The sequence below is a fragment of the Pholcus phalangioides genome, unplaced genomic scaffold (genome assembly GCF_987345545.1).
Source record: "Pholcus phalangioides strain wild (caught in Gottingen) unplaced genomic scaffold, Ppha-v1.0 ptg000011l_1, whole genome shotgun sequence".
Classification (NCBI taxonomy): Eukaryota; Metazoa; Arthropoda; class Arachnida; order Araneae; family Pholcidae; genus Pholcus; species Pholcus phalangioides.
The window spans coordinates 36,124,654-36,141,809 of NW_028301604.1; the positions used below are offsets into that span (position 1 = coordinate 36,124,654).

Sequence of the window (17,156 nt, forward strand, 5' to 3'; positions counted from 1 at the left end):
AAGCTGTCCTCTGTTTTGCACGACGTCATACCCTTTGTTCGAAAAAAGCGTGTTTGTACATCACACCCTCTATGGTTCACGGATAGCGTGCGGAACCTTTATCTTGAAAAGAAAAGAGCATTCAGAGAGTATAAAAGTGGACGAGGTGACCTATCATTGTTTACTGATAAAAGAAGACTGTTGAAGAAAGCGATAAGGGATAGTAAAAAGCAAGTTGAATCTAGGTTGGCAGATAACATTGGCTCTGACCCAAAATCATTTTTTCGATACGTCAATAATGGATGTAAGGGGACAGTTGGCCCCCTCTCGATAGGAGGCTCAAAAGTAGAGAGCAATGTAGGCATGTGTAGTGCTTTCAATGACTTTTTCGCGTCGGTTTTTAATGGAGATAATGATATTCGATATACGGGTGTTGCATGGGGTAATAAAACGCTCAACGATATTCAAGTGGAAGACGTGGAGGTCCTAAATCTTCTAAGAAATGTATGTGCAAGCAAAGCACCAGGACCAGATGATATCTATCCCAGGGTTCTCAGGGAAGGTGCTAATGAATTGTTGGGGCCAGTCGCACAGATATACAGGAGTAGTGTTGCTGAGGGTATCGTCCCGAGAGATTGGAAACTGGCTAACGTTGTTCCGATATTTAAGAAGGGTAGTAGAGAAGTGGTGTCTAATTATCGTCCATTGAGTTTGACGAGCTCCCTCTCGAAAATTTTGGAAATTATCATCAAAAGGCAGTTTGTCAAGTGGATAGACGAGAATAATGTATTGTCGGATAATCAGCATGGGTTCAGGAAGGGGAAGTCATGTGTAACTAACCTCCTTTGCTTCTATGATTACGTGACTAAGGCTTTGGGTAAGAGCAAAAATGTCGACGTTGTTTACCTTGATTTCCAGAAGGCATTCGATCGGGTCCAACATGGCAAACTCTTGAAGCGTTTACACGAGATTGGAATAGGGGGCAACTTGCTGAATTGGATAGAATCGTGGTTAAGAGACAGGTCGCAACGAGTTATGGTGAACGGGGAATTCTCTGGTTGGACAGACGTCACAAGTGGAGTTCCTCAGGGAAGTGTCCTTGGCCCCATACTTTTTTCACTTTTTATCGATAAACTCGATCAGGGTATCGATGGAATTACTAGCAAATTCGCAGATGATGTGAAGCTAATGGGGGTAATCGGAAATGAAAGCGATAGGGAGTTGCTCCAGACCAACTTAAACAAGATTGCAGCATGGGCAAATGAATGGAGCATGACGTTTAGCGTAGATAAGTGCATGGTCGCTCATTTTGGTTCGAACAACCCACGGTTCTCTTACGAGTTGAATGGTGTCACTATCCCGGATGCAACTAGAGTCACCGATTTGGGAATTCTCATTGACGAGCGACTTAAGTTTTCTGAACATTGTTCAGCGGTTGTCAAAAAATCGAATAGAATGCTTGGTCTCATTTTCAAAAAGGTCTCTTCGCGTTCTCCTAAAGTCATTCTTCCGCTTTTTCGAGGCTTAGTTCGTCCTGGACTGGAGTATGCTGTAAGGTTTTGGAGACCATACCTACAGAGGGACATAGACTTGGTTGAAGGGGTGCAGAGAAGAGCTACGCGTGTCCTTATTGGCACACAGGGCTTGAGTTATGAAGAAAGACTTCATTTTTTGAATATGTTTACATTGGATGAACGCAGGTGTCGAGGAGATATGATCGAAGTGTTCAAAATTTTCAATGGGATGGATAGGATGGACCATGAACTTTTAGTACACCGCCAATCGACTGCTTTTACAAGGGGACACCAGTATCGATTGGTGAGGGACAATGCAAGGTTATGGTGTCGCAGGGAATTTTTCTCCAATAGGGTTGTTAATAAATGGAATAGCTTACCCCCGGAGGTAGTAAATTGTAACACAATTGACACGTTTAAAAAGAAATACGATAAACATGTTGGGGTAAATCGAGAAGCTATCCATTCTTAGAATAAGACAACCATAAGTATTCTTTATGGGCATTGTATAATATTTTATCATGTGTATATATTGTTTGTAATTTGTGTTAATTGCATTTTTAATTGGGTTGCTGTATTTTTGAAACATATGACAACCATATTTTTATGGGCATCTTTTTATCAGCCACCTCGTTGGGCATTTTGCCTGTTGTGGCGTTGTATTTGTATTTGTATTTGTATTTGTCTGTAGTCACTATTTTTTTGGGGCAGATTTTTTTACTTTTATATATTTTTTATTTATTTTCTTAACTTATTCTCAATATTATTACATTCATATCATCATTAAAGTAGCGTAATTTTCATATTTATGGAATAAATGAGATAAAACTGAAATTGGCCAATGTAGATGAAAAAATACGAAAATTTTATTTTTTATAACTTTTTCTCAAAATTTCGAAAATTTACAGTTTGAAGCGAAAATAGATTGTGATTTTGCTGAGCAAAATGCTTTTGAATTCTAACTCGTGAATAAGATTTCAGTTGCCTTCCTTTTCTGAGTTCTGTCCGAAAATTATGAACCTTATCGACTATTCAGGACCAAACTATATATCCATTCGCGTACGTTTTGCGCAGTAACTTAATTTTCTCATGAACGTAAAAGTTAGAGCCATTTTTTGGGAAAAGACAGAAAAAAGTTTGACAGCAGCAGAAGAGTTTAAATAAATTTATTTTACACGACATTCGACGCAACAAATAGCGTATACAGTGAAAATCACTGTATATGCTGCAGGGGTTTTTTAACTGTAAGGCTGGGGTATATCTGATGCCGTGACAAGAATTACATCAACTTCACACCCAAATTTTGTACTTTGGAAAGCTTCCCCAAAATAATATTTTTTGCAACGGTGTGCCATGGTATGAAGTCATTGATAGATAGAATCATACAACATCTAAAAGACTTCTGTTGATGGTCATGTGCATTTTAAATGCAAAGAAATTCTACTACCTTCATGAACTTTGCAAAGTCTTCATTTTACCGATAATAGCAAGGATGCAGACACAGTCACCCCTCGGTTTACGAACGTCTCGGTTTGCGTCTAATTCGGTTTACCGACAATAAAAATTGATTCGGTTTACGAACACGCAAGCCGGAAAATATTTGACTAAATTCGAAATGATAATAGAGAAATTGAGAGAAAGAGAGGTGTTTGCGGCCGCATTTCGATTTTTTCAACTGCTTCCTCCGAATTCGACTTCTTTTATCTAGCTCATAGATTAGCATGTCATTTCAAACTTTGAGACAGTTTTCATCAAAGAAATTTGTGAAACATATTTTTCAATAATCTTTGACACATAATTACCACTCTCTGATTTTCAGAAGCATCATTTTAATATCCTACATTACTCGTAGTGCTTGTTGATGAAGCCTGGCAAGAAGTGACTTATAAAACCATGAATTCGTTTTAGAACGCATTGTAGCCAGATTGCTTTGCTGGCAGAAATTCCGAGAGCTTTGACACTGAGATTAATAGATGAAATTAATCAGACTAGACATAGGTCCGGCTCTGCCCTGGTATAGCATATATGCCCGTTTTCTCGTAAGGTCGGGATTTTCTCTGGAAAAAAGTGTTTTTAGTGTCAGTATGATTATTTCAATTGGTTTATTCACTTGAGCGTGAAAAAGTGTAAAAATTGACACTAAGAATCTTCGGGGTCTTAGAAACGAATGATGAATCTATTTTTACATTGATTCCTATGGGAAAAAGTGTTTCGGATTGCCAACGGACCTCATGAACGAATTAACTTCGTAAACCGAGGGTCGACTGAATTATGTACATACCTACAACGCCGTTACTACTCACAGAGGGAAGTACTATTAAAGAAGGAGATATGGAGAGACTACTGAAACAATAGCTTTTAATTAAGTACTTTATTACTTAGTATCAAAACGAAACCTGAAGGAAAAATATATCGTTAGTTATGTTCATTTTGGCGAATAAATGCGAAATCTCCGATTTAGAAAATTTTATTTTTTCCAAATTTTATGCGCAAAATTTACGTATCTCTCATCATCAATCTTTCTGATGTCAAAAACTCGTTATTTGTCATGATCTTCAGCGGATGAACCTCTTACTGGGACAACAAAGAAAATATTATCAGAGAGCCAGCGGTTCATAGACAAAATACATATTCCCCCCCCCCCCCAACACTTCATATAAAACTCTGCTTATAGTGAAGCAATTGGATAAAGGTACTCAATAAATAAAGTGGCAAGTGCTTCCAATTAATTTGTAAAACGCTCCCTGGACTGAACAATGAAAAGCTGCGAGCAGGGATTTTTGATGGTTCTCAAATTCATAAATTTCTTAATGATTCGAAGTTTTCAGCATTTTTGACGGATACTAAATCTTCAGTTTGATCATGTTTCGTAGCGGTTATTGAGAATTTTTTGAATGATTACAAAGCAGAGAACAGTGAAAAATTGTAGTAAAATACGATTAATTTGTAATTGAATTTAAAAATTTTCAAACGTTTGAAAAATAGGCTATTGATATATGAGCAAAAAGGTACATTTTTCTTCTTAGTTGGTCCAATTTTACAGACAATCGGAGTCATTTTAATGACAAGAGAGGCGGTTTCATCAAGATATGAAAGTAATGGAACAGAAGTATCAAGGCAAGCGAGCCTCGCGTATGATCGCTGATTACTCTGCTGGAGCCACCACCTATGCAAGACATGCAAAACCCATAACAGAAAATCATACAAGTGTTTCTCCTTGAATTAATTGAATATCATTTTGTGTTCATTTCAATGGACAAAATGCAACATTTTTGAGTATATCATTACTGTATTGATCTATTCTGATATCCTAAATATATTTCCTTATTTTCATTGCGTATATTATACGATATATATACAAGTATATACGATACATATATAATGTATATTATACATGTATTGTTTTACTTTTATTCTAAACATAAATGTACCACAAATTTCGTGTGACGTGCATTGTCTGCATATTTAAATCTGACAAGTGAGTGGTGTGTTTTTAAAGATGTGTATTTATTGATTTACAAATACGCATTGCTTAGTGTCATTGTTTTGTGGCCTGGTGCAGAAAAAGCTTTGCGGCCTTCGAAAACGAAGTTTCTCAATCCCTGAGTAACCATGAACACCCTGGAGCACACCAGGTTTACATGGGCAGAATAAACGTCAAACTACTATTTCATGGCCATATAAAAAAATCATTCGACAATAAATTTGGACGATATTGCCCGCTGCTCCCAGACACTTAAAAGTTGGGAGAGCTGTCGGGGCCATCGAACCGATTGCCTACCCAGGACCGCAACTAGATACTCTTTCAGCCGGGAAAGTATGCATTATGTCTGCCCTGTGTAATTTTTTAAATTTTAAAAGAATAATTTAGCACCCCATCGTCCAGAGCACTAGATCCACCTCCATCGTTTAGGGGGGCAAAGGGTTCTGTGAAATCCCTAGGCAAGAGGAAAAGGCTTCGATCTCTGAATTTTAGAGGTTTTAGACAGAATTTTAAGCTACAGTGAAACCTCGATACAACGACTCAGCGGACCAGGAAAAAATGTCGTTGTAGATTATGTAGGGATTATCGTTATGTCGAAAGATAACAGTTTAACAATGGAGTATAGGCATTTTCAAACAAGACTTGAAAAAATATCGTTGTAGAGTAATTTATCGTTATATCGAGTATCGTTGTAGCGAGGTTTAAATGCATTCGCTTTGTTAAAAATGAAGTTTTTAAGTTAAAAAGTAATCAAAGTATTTTCTTTCATCCCGTTTTTGGAGCCCTTAACATTTAACGCCCCAACTTTCACATCTGCCCAAGTCCGGCCCTAAGTATCATCAATATTGATTTATCTTCCGATTTATGTATTGATTACTTTTCCTGATTAAATTGATTCATTTCATTGATTCAAGCTTGTTAATGATGTAAACTCTGCTCGCAGATTTAAATGCGATTTGTGTCCTGCTTATGTAGTACTAATGAAATTTAGTTTTCACTTTATGTTAAAAATTGAAGAGTTTGAAACTTACTTGTTTACTTTTTTATCCATGAGCTGGGTAAGAGTCGTATTTAGAAGTACGGACGGCAATGTTAGAAAACAACGGTTCTCGGAAGAAAAGAAGGCGACAATTGACTCTACTCCTCCCACCAGCTCTCAATCAATTTATTCTTCCTCACAGTACAATCTGCCATGGGGTCGGCAGCCAACATACATTGATTCTTCTTCAAACTTTCCAGGAACTTGTTCTCTCCCCCCCCCCCCATTAAACACATTTAGAAAATGTAGCTCGAAAAATCGCCAGACTCATTCGCCGATAAGTGTTTGATTATTGGTAAACATAAAATGTCCGCATCTGTCCCGATTTCCGACATGTCCGCATACGTCTCGTCCGCTTTTAACCCCTAATCCTTTGGATAACATGTCAAGTACCCATTGTTCATTGTACCTATTATACTTGATTCTCATTGGCTACCAAACAAAAGTGAAACAAAAATATCTAATTGACTTCTATATAAAAAAAAGCGAGAAGCGCAAATCTTACATAACTAGGAAATCCTCCCCATTTTGAGTGCATATATGTGAATGACGCAGAGTTTATCATTTATCAAAAAGAACTGATAATTCCAATTATAATTCTGATAAAATTTTGAAATAAAATAGTTATGCATAATGTTCTGGTAAACCTGATTCATTCGGTTATGACATCAAATATACTAGGACAACGAACAGGCAATCACGCATAAATACCAGAAAAATATGATAAATTCGTATTGGAAGCATCATATAGCCAATATAATTTTTATGTGAAATAGGGCGTATTAGGTTTAAATTATATTAGATTTTTTTTTTTTGAGCTAGAAAAATAATTTTAAAGCTGCTATAACTTTTTCCTATGAATTAAAAGTTTTTTTAGTGGAAAGGTATTTAATTGTATATAATGTAATTTTTTCCTGTGCTAAATGTTCAATTCTGCATATCGAAAGACTGGTTTTTAGTCATTTTTCACCAAAAAAAATCAAGTTTTATTTTTAAAAAAGCTGACTGTATTTGCTTATATATACGAACACAAAACTCAGAACCACAGCACATTTTTTTCAACATAAACATTTTTTTTAATCAGTTTTTATCAAGAAACTCGTAACTTTTAAATTACCAATTTTTAAAAAAACGTTTTTATTCTAATGAGGGTGTTAGTGATTTTTGCGTTACGAAAAAAGTTAGAAATAGACGAGAAATCGTTACCGTCTAACAAAACACTTTAATATGATTGAAGTACCTTGTACAGAGTGTAATTCTAGGAACTCTATCTATGATAATGTTCTTGTTATATGCCAATCACTTATTTCCTTCAGTGTTAAACCACGGAGTGTTTCATCTTGACTGACAGTTATAATCTATCGACATAGGGGAGGGGAAAGGGCAAAAAGAAGATTTTCGGATAAAACGGGACTATTTTGACAAAAGGATGAATCCGGAAAGAACGAAACGGTACCTAGCCTTTCATAGCCTCAGGTGTAGGTCTTTCCACCACTACCAAGCTCTCTGTACATTATTTTCGTGTGTGATTAATACTTAAATTAATACTTAAATAACTATCTCGTATTGAATTTTCGTACGGTGTAAAACATTTTTACAAAACGTGTTTTTTTTTCATAAACGAGCGGCTGAAGTATATCACCACCCTCAGAATACCAGCTGAATACCTAAAAACATCATAAAATAGTCCAAATAACATGTAAATAAATTTTCAGCCGATGTAAAATGTTTTTTTTAAACTTTTTTTACATGTTCCGAATGACCCCCTCCGTCTACACCCACCCGAACTGGGTCAGCTGAATTACGTTTCATAAATTACATATCGAACACCAATTACTGGTAAGAAAATCAGCCGGTATAAAATAATCACCCTCCAAATGTCGCTGCCTTCCAGAAGCCACTACTCCACCAACAGCTTTTTCTACTATCGGGAGCACTTTTCTTCGGGATCATTGACAAACTAGTCAACCTACAGAGGCATCATTCCCAAATAAGAATACCAACGACCAGAAAGAATTGCTTTTTCCACGGATATAGATGCCGTGTGGCGAGAATATGGAAGTGTCTGCCATTAGAACTTGCATGTGTCTCTGAACTCATCAGAACTTGTAGGTAAAATTTGCTTCCGCTATTGAGGATTTCAACCTGGATCCGTATGCGAAGTGACGCTTTTCCTTTTTCTATTCCGTTCTATTCTCGTTCCCTTCGGACTATTATTTCTGATTAGTTTTATTTATTTTTATTTATTATCATGCTATTATTTATTATTACTTTCCAGTGTGAGTGCATTTCATGTGTTCTCGGGTTATTTTAAATAAACTAAAGGTGTGTGTATATATAAAATATATTTTTAATATTTAAAAAGCATATTTACCGCTGATCCTGGCTTCAAAGGTGTACATCCAGGCAATGGAGAGATGGTAATGCCACCCTATAACATTAACATTGTAAAAAGTTAATGCGTTAATGCACAAAATACATTCTAGTACTTATGAAAATAAAATGTAGAATATATTTTTGCTGTTATAACCAGGGCTATACAAGGTGATTCAAAACTCAACGTGCAAACTTTTAGGGGAGGTAGATAGAAAACACAAAAACAAAACAGAATCACGTAGGAATGTATGACCAAAAACCAAAAAAAAAAAGTGATTTTTATACACAAAGTTTTAAACACAAAAAAAATTAACAGGCATTGTCTGACACGGTTAATTTGTGAATTTTGAAGAAATTTTATTTTTCTCAAGTATACAGTGTGTCCATAAAATGACTCTCCAACACTAAATATGAAAATATAGAGCACATTTTTTGACAAGATTTACCATGAAATAAAAAAATATATAAACATTGCACTTACACCACATCGTACATTGCTCTATTTTATTGATGTGTACATTTTATACGCAGATCACAGTCTTTTCTGTTCAGGCTATTTAGGTATTCGCGAACACTATGGATAACACCTAATATTATGTTACCATAAATTTACACACTGAAGAAAAACTAGAGCACTGTTAAAATTTCATTCTGCAAATTAATTTATAAAGAGAGTGCAAATTTAAAAAAAAATACATCTTTGTCTTTACTTTTCATCAGTGCTATCTGATTCAGATCCGTTAATTTTGGAATCACTTAACTTCTCTTCCGGGTGGATGTTCCAAACAATCATGCTCATCTGCTCAAAACAATTAGGAGACATCCTGAATTTGGTGATTATTAGTGACATAATCACCTCGTTTTTTATTCATGGCGAAGAATGGTACCATCTACACCCGAAAGGACGAGAGGAGCATTGTTTCAGCTATGCTCCGAACACGATGTGAAAGAATTGTACGGAAGAGAAATTTTTTTGAAAGATAAAATATTCTCTCGAATTATTCTGATCTCATAAAATTGTTTCAGTTAACTTAAAAAACCTAATAATAGAAATATAAATAGTAAAAATTCTTCGTGGTTAATTAATTGAAGGAATTTTAGTATTGGGGAAATTTATCCATTACATAACCACAAACGCAGCGAATTACCATTGTTTCACGCAAGCCTTATTAAAATTTCGAAGTGAACTCCTTTTAAAATTATCGCGTTATGTGAAATCATGGTCACTAATAAAGTAGAATGTAATCAGTAGAAAAGAGATAGCTCGTATATATGCAATATAGCTCTGTAAAGATAGCTCTGCAGACGCTCTCAACGTGCATAATACGTTGAATTACAAATGCAAATCAGAAATAGTTTTCGATGAATATGGATTGAAGTTAACTATAATAATGCACAGGAAAGCTTAATAATTGGATAAATTTATCGACCTCCTAGCTTTCTAATGTGAACAGATTTTTAGTATCACTTGACTGAGTCTTAAACTCGCTGTCCAAAAAGTTTACTGGAATACAAAGTGGGCAAAAAGTTAAAGAAACTTTAAAAATGAATGAAAACAAGAAAAATAACCGAAATAAAAAACAGTTTGCAGGATTAGCATCGCTGTCACGGGAATTTTTTTAAGCCAGGAAAAAAAAATAACTCACAAAAACAGCCGATAAGTGGTGCTGGTATGAGCGACTTCGGTGGATTTATGCAAATCAGACGGTTATAAGAACTTGCGTTCCTAATCCACAACCAGTTCACCGTTGTAAACCGTGTATGTGGACCTGCTGCACTTTGTCGTTGCTGGATTTGTGACTCGCCTGCAATGTGTTATCCCCTGTGGTGGTGGTCATGTGGAACACATACTGCTGTAATAAACGATTTGGAGACATTCTGTTCGTTATTTGGGTATTTTTTTCTTTGGCTTGTGTACTTCAGCGCCACTTATCGGCTGTTTTTGAGATTTTTTTTCCTGTCTTAAAAAAATTCCTGTGACCTAGCGATGCCCTGCAAAACGTTTTTTATTTCGGTTATTTTTCCGATTTTTATGAATTTTTAACGTTTCTACGGACTTTTTGCACACTCTGTATTAGTTTGTGGTGATTTCAACATAAATTTTTATTAGCTCATTTCGATCATTTTTGTGGCACCGTGACTTGTGTACATGTTGATAAACGTGCTTCTTTGCACACTAATGCTCCACAGCACTGCGTTGCTAGCGTTGGAGGTTCTGATTATGCTAAAATTCATAAAAGTTGTTCTCACATTGTTTGTAACTCGTAGAGTGAAATTATCAGTGAATGTAATGTTCTTTTGGAAGGAAAAACTCATGTTGACAGTATACAATTGTCAGCTGACTCAGGAATTAGTGGCTATGACACAGCCCCAAATGAGTCTGTCACTTCACTGTTTCTTGAACGAGAATACGTACGTTAATGACAGGTTAGCTACTGTGAAAAGGGGTGACCACTCTGTCATGGACGTTTTCAATGTATCTAATGACCTAAATGGTTCTGATTCCCTGAGCAGTGATTGTGGTTTGGACTGTTAAAACCTTACTTTTAACCTTCTGTATTAGAATTTCTAATGTTTATACACCTTTGAGTATTTCTGATCCCATGAATGTGCTACAGAGAATAATGATGACATGGTAGGCACGCTTAAAAATTTTGATGCTAATGTAATATCATAAGTGATGTTGAGTGCAAATCTGACTCCTTCTCTGAGATGCAAAATAGTGTGTCAAAAAATAAAACGAGTAAAATCATAAAAAATAAGAAATCTAAGAAAAGTCTTAAAATTATTATTGTGATGAAAATCTAGCTAATGCATCTGTAATTGATTTTATGAACAGTGAAGATGTAAACGCTGACCTGATACTAGTGGACTTTTTTTCAACAGCTGAGCTAAAAGCAGCAGAAAGGAAAGGACAGATGGAGCTTATAAATTCTAAAAAAGATGACAATAAGAATAAACTGACAAGCTCAACCCACCTCTCTCAGATGAAGTCCAAAAAACAGGATGTATCTGCGTATGGACGCAGTATCCCATCAGTATGATGTATCCCATCAGATTGACAAAGATCGGATACAGCTTGCTACCAAGGCTGCACTCATCAGCAAAACTGGTCCTCAACGATCCACTACGGATACTGGTACCCCTGCAAATGTAGCTAAAGAAGATGGGGAACATTCTGACGAATCAGAGGGTAATGTGTGTGTGTGTGGTCACTATAAAACTTCACGCAAGTGAACCATAGAAGAAAGAAATCAGGTATTCCCAAATAGTTATCACCAAATGGGGTGAGAACTGGATTAATGACTCTAAAAGAAAAAAAAAAACAAGAATTAGGTGATTGTGGTGAATTTCCTCCGGTAGCCAAACCAACTTCGAGAAATATACTATTAAATGTCTTTTCTGAAAAAGATCATAGAATGGCTACTAAGTACCTAAATGAAAAGAATCTGGAATACAACACCTACCAACTAGACAGTGAGAGATCTCTAAATTCGTCATCAGAGGCCTTCCTGCCAACACCAGCTTTGAGGACATTAAATCAGACTTGATTAACAAGGGTTTTGAGTTTTAAAAAACTCCAATATGAGAAATTATTCCTCTGCACGCAGTGTACCACTGTTGTTGATAGAAGTACCTATCGGCAGCAAAAAAATTGCTAACTTAGTTGATATTCAAGACGTACGAATTGAAATAGACTATTACAGAGGTAATAAATTCCCTTTACAGTGAAGAAATTGTTTATTGTTCGGTCATTCATCATTCTACTGTTCTAATTCACTAAACTGTGCCTTTTGTGCCCTTGGACACAGCACCAGAGATTGCCCCTCAAAGGGGAATCAATCTAAAACGACATGCATTATGTGTGGTGGTCCACACACTGCAACTTTCACAAGCTGTCCACAGAGACCGAGTAGAAGTGACGGGGCAAGAATTTTCTTTCCCAAGCTACCTCCCAGCTTAAGGGAACTTTCGTTCCTTGGGGAAGGGTTCTAACAAGTCTAAAAGAAGTCAACTACTTCACATCTTCACTCCTTCGTCCACAAGTGGGCTACCATCAAGACCTCGACTAAACCCTTGGAACATAGGGGCTAACAACATTGACAAGCAGCCGACTCAAGACCAAGAGCCCCCTGTGGAAATAACGAAGAAAGAACTACACATTTTGGGGCAGGGCAAGCCACATTACTTCATGGAAGAATTATCAACGGAGCTGCAGAAAAAATTCTCAGATAGGCAGAGCGTGAAAAACTAGGTTAATTCAAAGCCAGCGAAACAGGAATGAGATATAAAGTAGTCTTAGAAAATCTCATAACCTATCATGCTGTAAAGGACAAACGCGAACTGTGATGAATCAGGATAAGGATGTGCCTTCAACAAACTTCTCCTTTCTACGGCCATCACTTTTCCGAAACTATGACGACAACAAAAGTGATCAAACCTACATCATAGTCGAACGTACAGAAGAGTATATAAACAGAGACTTACCACTTACCAAATAATGACAACTCACAAAATAAAGTTTCTCCATCCAACAGCAGCAACTCATTCCCCTGCTCAAAATATTGAAGAATTCTCGAACCTCATAGAACCATTCTTGAGGGAATTGGGTCTATCCAGGGACAAAAGTGAATTCATACTGCAATTTTTGATCACTATAATCTCACACTCCAACAATTAGCACGCCAAGACTTGCCAACAGCAAACCATTGCGTGTTTTGGCATGGAATGCCACAAGTCTGACCTTAGAGAGTTTGGGCAGGCGCTCTACAACATGGAAATTGATGTAGCCCCGTGTGCGAAACACGTTTGAAGCCTTCACACACCACTAACATATTTAACTAGGCTTACGGAAAATTCACCGCCATGGAATTCACCGCTAGGAAAATTCACCGACTAACAATTCATCGACAACAGTTCGATGAGAGTCAGAAAGCGAAGGAGTGAGCGATTGAGTTACTGAGTCAGTGAGCGAGGGATTGAGCGAGAGAGTGATTGAGTGAGCGAGGGATTGAGCGAGAGAGTGATTGAGTGAGTGAGCGAGGGATTGAGCGAGAGAGTGATTGAGTGAGCGAGTGAGTGATTGAGTGAGTGAGTGAGCGAGGGATTGAGCGAGTGAGTGATTGAGTGAGTGAGCGAGGGATTGAGCGAGAGAGTGATTGAGTGAGCGAGTGAGTGATTGAGTGAGTGAGTGAGCGAGGGATTGAGCGAGAGAGTGATTGAGTGAGCGAGAGAGTGATTGAGTGAGCGAGGGATTGAGCGAGTGAGTGATTGAGTGAGTGAGCGAGGGATTGAGCGAGAGAGTGATTGAGTGAGCGAGTGAGTGATTGAGTGAGTGAGTGAGCGAGGGATTGAGCGAGTGAGTGATTGAGTGAGTGAGCGAGGGATTGAGCGAGTGAGTGATTGAGTGAGTGAGCGAGGGATTGAGTGAGTGACCGAGCTACACGGAATCCGTGAGGGAGTGAGCTACTGAGGGGATGAGTGATCTAGTGAGTGAGTGAGCTACTGAGTGGATGAGTGATCTAGTGAGTGAGTGAACTACTGAGTGGATAAGTGATCTAGTGAGTGAGCTACTGAGTGGATGAATGATCTAGTGAGTGAGGGAGCTACTGAGTGGAAGAGTGATCTAGTGAGTGAGTGAGTGAGTGAGCTACTGAGTGGATGAGGGACCCAGTGAGTGAGTGAGCTACTGAGTGACCCAGTGAGTGAGCTACTGAGTGGATGAGTGACCCAGTGAGTGAGTGAGCTACTGAGTGGATGAGTGACCCAGTGAGTGAGTGAGCTACTGAGTGGAGTGACCCAGTGAGCGAGTGAGCTACTGAGTGGATGAGTGACCCAGTGAGTGAGTGAGCCACTGAGTGAATGAGTGACCCAGTGAGTAACTCAGTGAATAAGTGAGTGAGTGACCCAGTGAGTAACTCAGTGAATAAGTGAGTGAGTGACCCAGTGAGTAACTCAGTGAATAAGTGAGTGAGTGACCTAGTCAGTGATCCTAAAGATATGGCGGAAAGTTTTAATAATGACTTTATTAAAAGAAATTGTGGTGATACGAAAGAAATTACAAATTGCTGTTGCACAAGAGAATATATTCAATAATTCCATTGACTCTATATTTTATTCAGAATCTTCTAACAAAACGTTAAAAAAAATAATAACAGAGAATTAAAAGATAATAAAGTAAGTGGATGCGCGATGAATTAACTTCCTAAAATGCTTAAAATCATCTCCTGTTATCACTTTGATATAATAAAAAACATTGTTGATCATCAGTAAGCAATGGGTTATTTTTTTAAGATGAACTAGCTGTTACCAGCGACTTCATTGGTGTGGAATTCTGCAATCTCAGATTTACTCAGCGTGATTCCCCCTATACCACTTTAACACCTCATGATCCCCATGGGTGATGAACTTTCAGAAATCCCGTTTTAATGCGTGTCTACATCTCCTAATACTGTATATAAAATAACATGTCCTGATGATTCGTCATCGCCGAGCCAAAACCGCTGAAGCTGTAAATATCAAATTTTGTCAATAGTTTTGTTTCACGACGTGAACTGACTAAACAAGTTTTTTCCATATTCGACTCCTAAGGCGGGTTCAATAATGGAGGGGGGTCATATGTTGGAATCACGCCGAGCAGAAACCGCTGAATCTATAAATATGCCATTAGGTCGATATTGTAATTTATACAATATAACATAGAGCAATCAGATTTTTTAATCATTTGTGACACTACTAGGTTGAAACTGACTAATTCACTCACTCCCTCACTCACTAGGTTACTCGCTCAATCACATACTCACTAGGTCACTCACTCATTCAATTACTAGGTCACTTACTCATATACTCAGTAGGTAATTCACTCACATACTCACATTAGGTCACTCACTCACTCCTCTCTCGCTGACTCAGTAACTCAATCGCTCACTCCTCTCTCACTGACTCAGTAACTCAATCGCTCACTCCTCTCTCACTGACTCAGTAACTCAATCACTCACTCCCACGCTAACTGACTCGCATCGAACTGTTGTCGGTGAATTTTCCGGCGGTGAATTGTTGTCGGTGAATTTCTGGCGGTGAATTTTCCGAACACGATTTAACTATGCCTGCCTCAGAAGAAATAGACTAAACGAAAGAGGAGGTGGAGTATAGCAGTCTTCATCAAAAATGATATACCATTTAAAGGACTTGATACACCAGACTGACTCGATGGAAAAACTGGCAGTTACCATCTTTATTAACAGGCATCCAATATCTCTATGTGCAATATACAAGCCACCTAGAAATAGACTTGACCTTAATTTACTTAACTTTCTGATCAACGCCAACAATCCAATTCTACTGGCTGGGGACTGGAATTGCAAAAGTCCTGCTTTTTGCAGTAACATAAAATTCCTGCGGTAATATTCTGGAAAGATGACATAGAAACAAATGCCTACAAATACACTCCAGCTTCACACCAACGAACTTTCCCGAAAGGCGGAGTACACCGCATGTACTGGACTATGGTCTGTCTAAAAACTTTTGGAATAACGTTGATTTAGAATCGTTCATCGGTCTCAACTCAACACATAATCAAATGATATTCACAATTGATCTAACAAGGCCTCAAGATGCTCCTTTGCCACCGACTGGATTAAATTCAGAGATCTACTAGTTGTTGACAAAGTTTTCCAGCTCCAGCATGCAAACAAGGAAGAAATTGAAGCAGCAACAGGCATATTTTCTGACAGAATTACGTTACCGTACACAATTCAACTAGAAAAATCAAATACCCGGGAAACAAATTTGGAATCTCTCTTGAGCTGAAGGAGAAAATTAGAGTCAAAAATAAAATAAGAAAATCCTGGCAAAGATTTCGTTGTCCTTTGAACAAAGTTGCGCTCAATCGACTGGAAAAGGAAATCGGGAAAGAAATCAAAGAATTCGTCAACGATCACTTCTCGAACTTCGTTGAAGAGGCCACTGCTAGTGAAGGGCTCCCTATGGAAAGTTTGGAAGATCTGCAAAAAGAAAAGCAAGAAAATTATCAAAATTCAAAACGAACGAGGTGAATTGGTCTTCACTGATGAGGGTCAATTCAAACCTAACAGTAATCAACCGATTGGCACTCACAGCAGGAACACCTAAATATAATTGAAGAATTTCTCAACAGCCAGGTCATCAGGATCTTAGTGGGTTTCAAACTTCAGAGCTAACAGCTATGGAAGAAGGTTGGAGAACTTATTAACAAGCTCTCGATCAAGAAAGCCTCTGGCCTGGACGAAATCTCCAATCTAGCTCTCAAACAGCTGCCCCTATCTGCCCTTATGTCTCTCACCAACATTTTTAATAGCTTGTTAAAAACATGTCACTTCCCGAAAGTAGGGAAACTTAGAAACTTTCAATAATCAAACCTATCCACAAATCTGGCTCCAACCCTCTCATAGCAAAAAATTTTCGACCGATCCGCATTCTGAGCAATCTATCTAAGCTCTTTGAACGTATCCTTTTTACAGGATTCAATAACTATCTCGACTCCTCTAATTTCCTTCGTCCTGAGCAGCATGGATTCAGAAGTAATCACTCCTGTGTCACACAGCTACATCGAATCGTATAATTCGCAATATAAGCCTTCAACTACAAGGAATTCACCAGCGCAAAGTGCTTAGCAAGGTGTTTGACAAAACGAATCACGTAACTCTGTTGGCCAAGCTCAACGGGGTAACTTGAGGCGATCGGTCGCATGATTTTTTCGCTCCGTGATTGGAGATTTAATTTTTTT

At 37.8% G+C, this 17,156-nt stretch overlaps 1 protein-coding gene across 1 annotated transcript in view; it reads right to left on the minus strand.

Annotated features, from left to right (window-relative positions):
- The window catches only part of LOC149080388 (acetyl-coenzyme A synthetase, cytoplasmic-like), a 1,034,375-nt gene that overhangs the window by 303,230 nt on the left and 713,989 nt on the right, over positions 1 to 17,156 (minus strand). Inside the window, exon 12 of the mRNA XM_089239527.1 lies at positions 8,391 to 8,447. Coding sequence (XP_089095653.1) covers positions 8,391 to 8,447 — 57 coding nt within the window. The remainder of the gene's footprint in view (positions 1 to 8,390; positions 8,448 to 17,156) is intronic.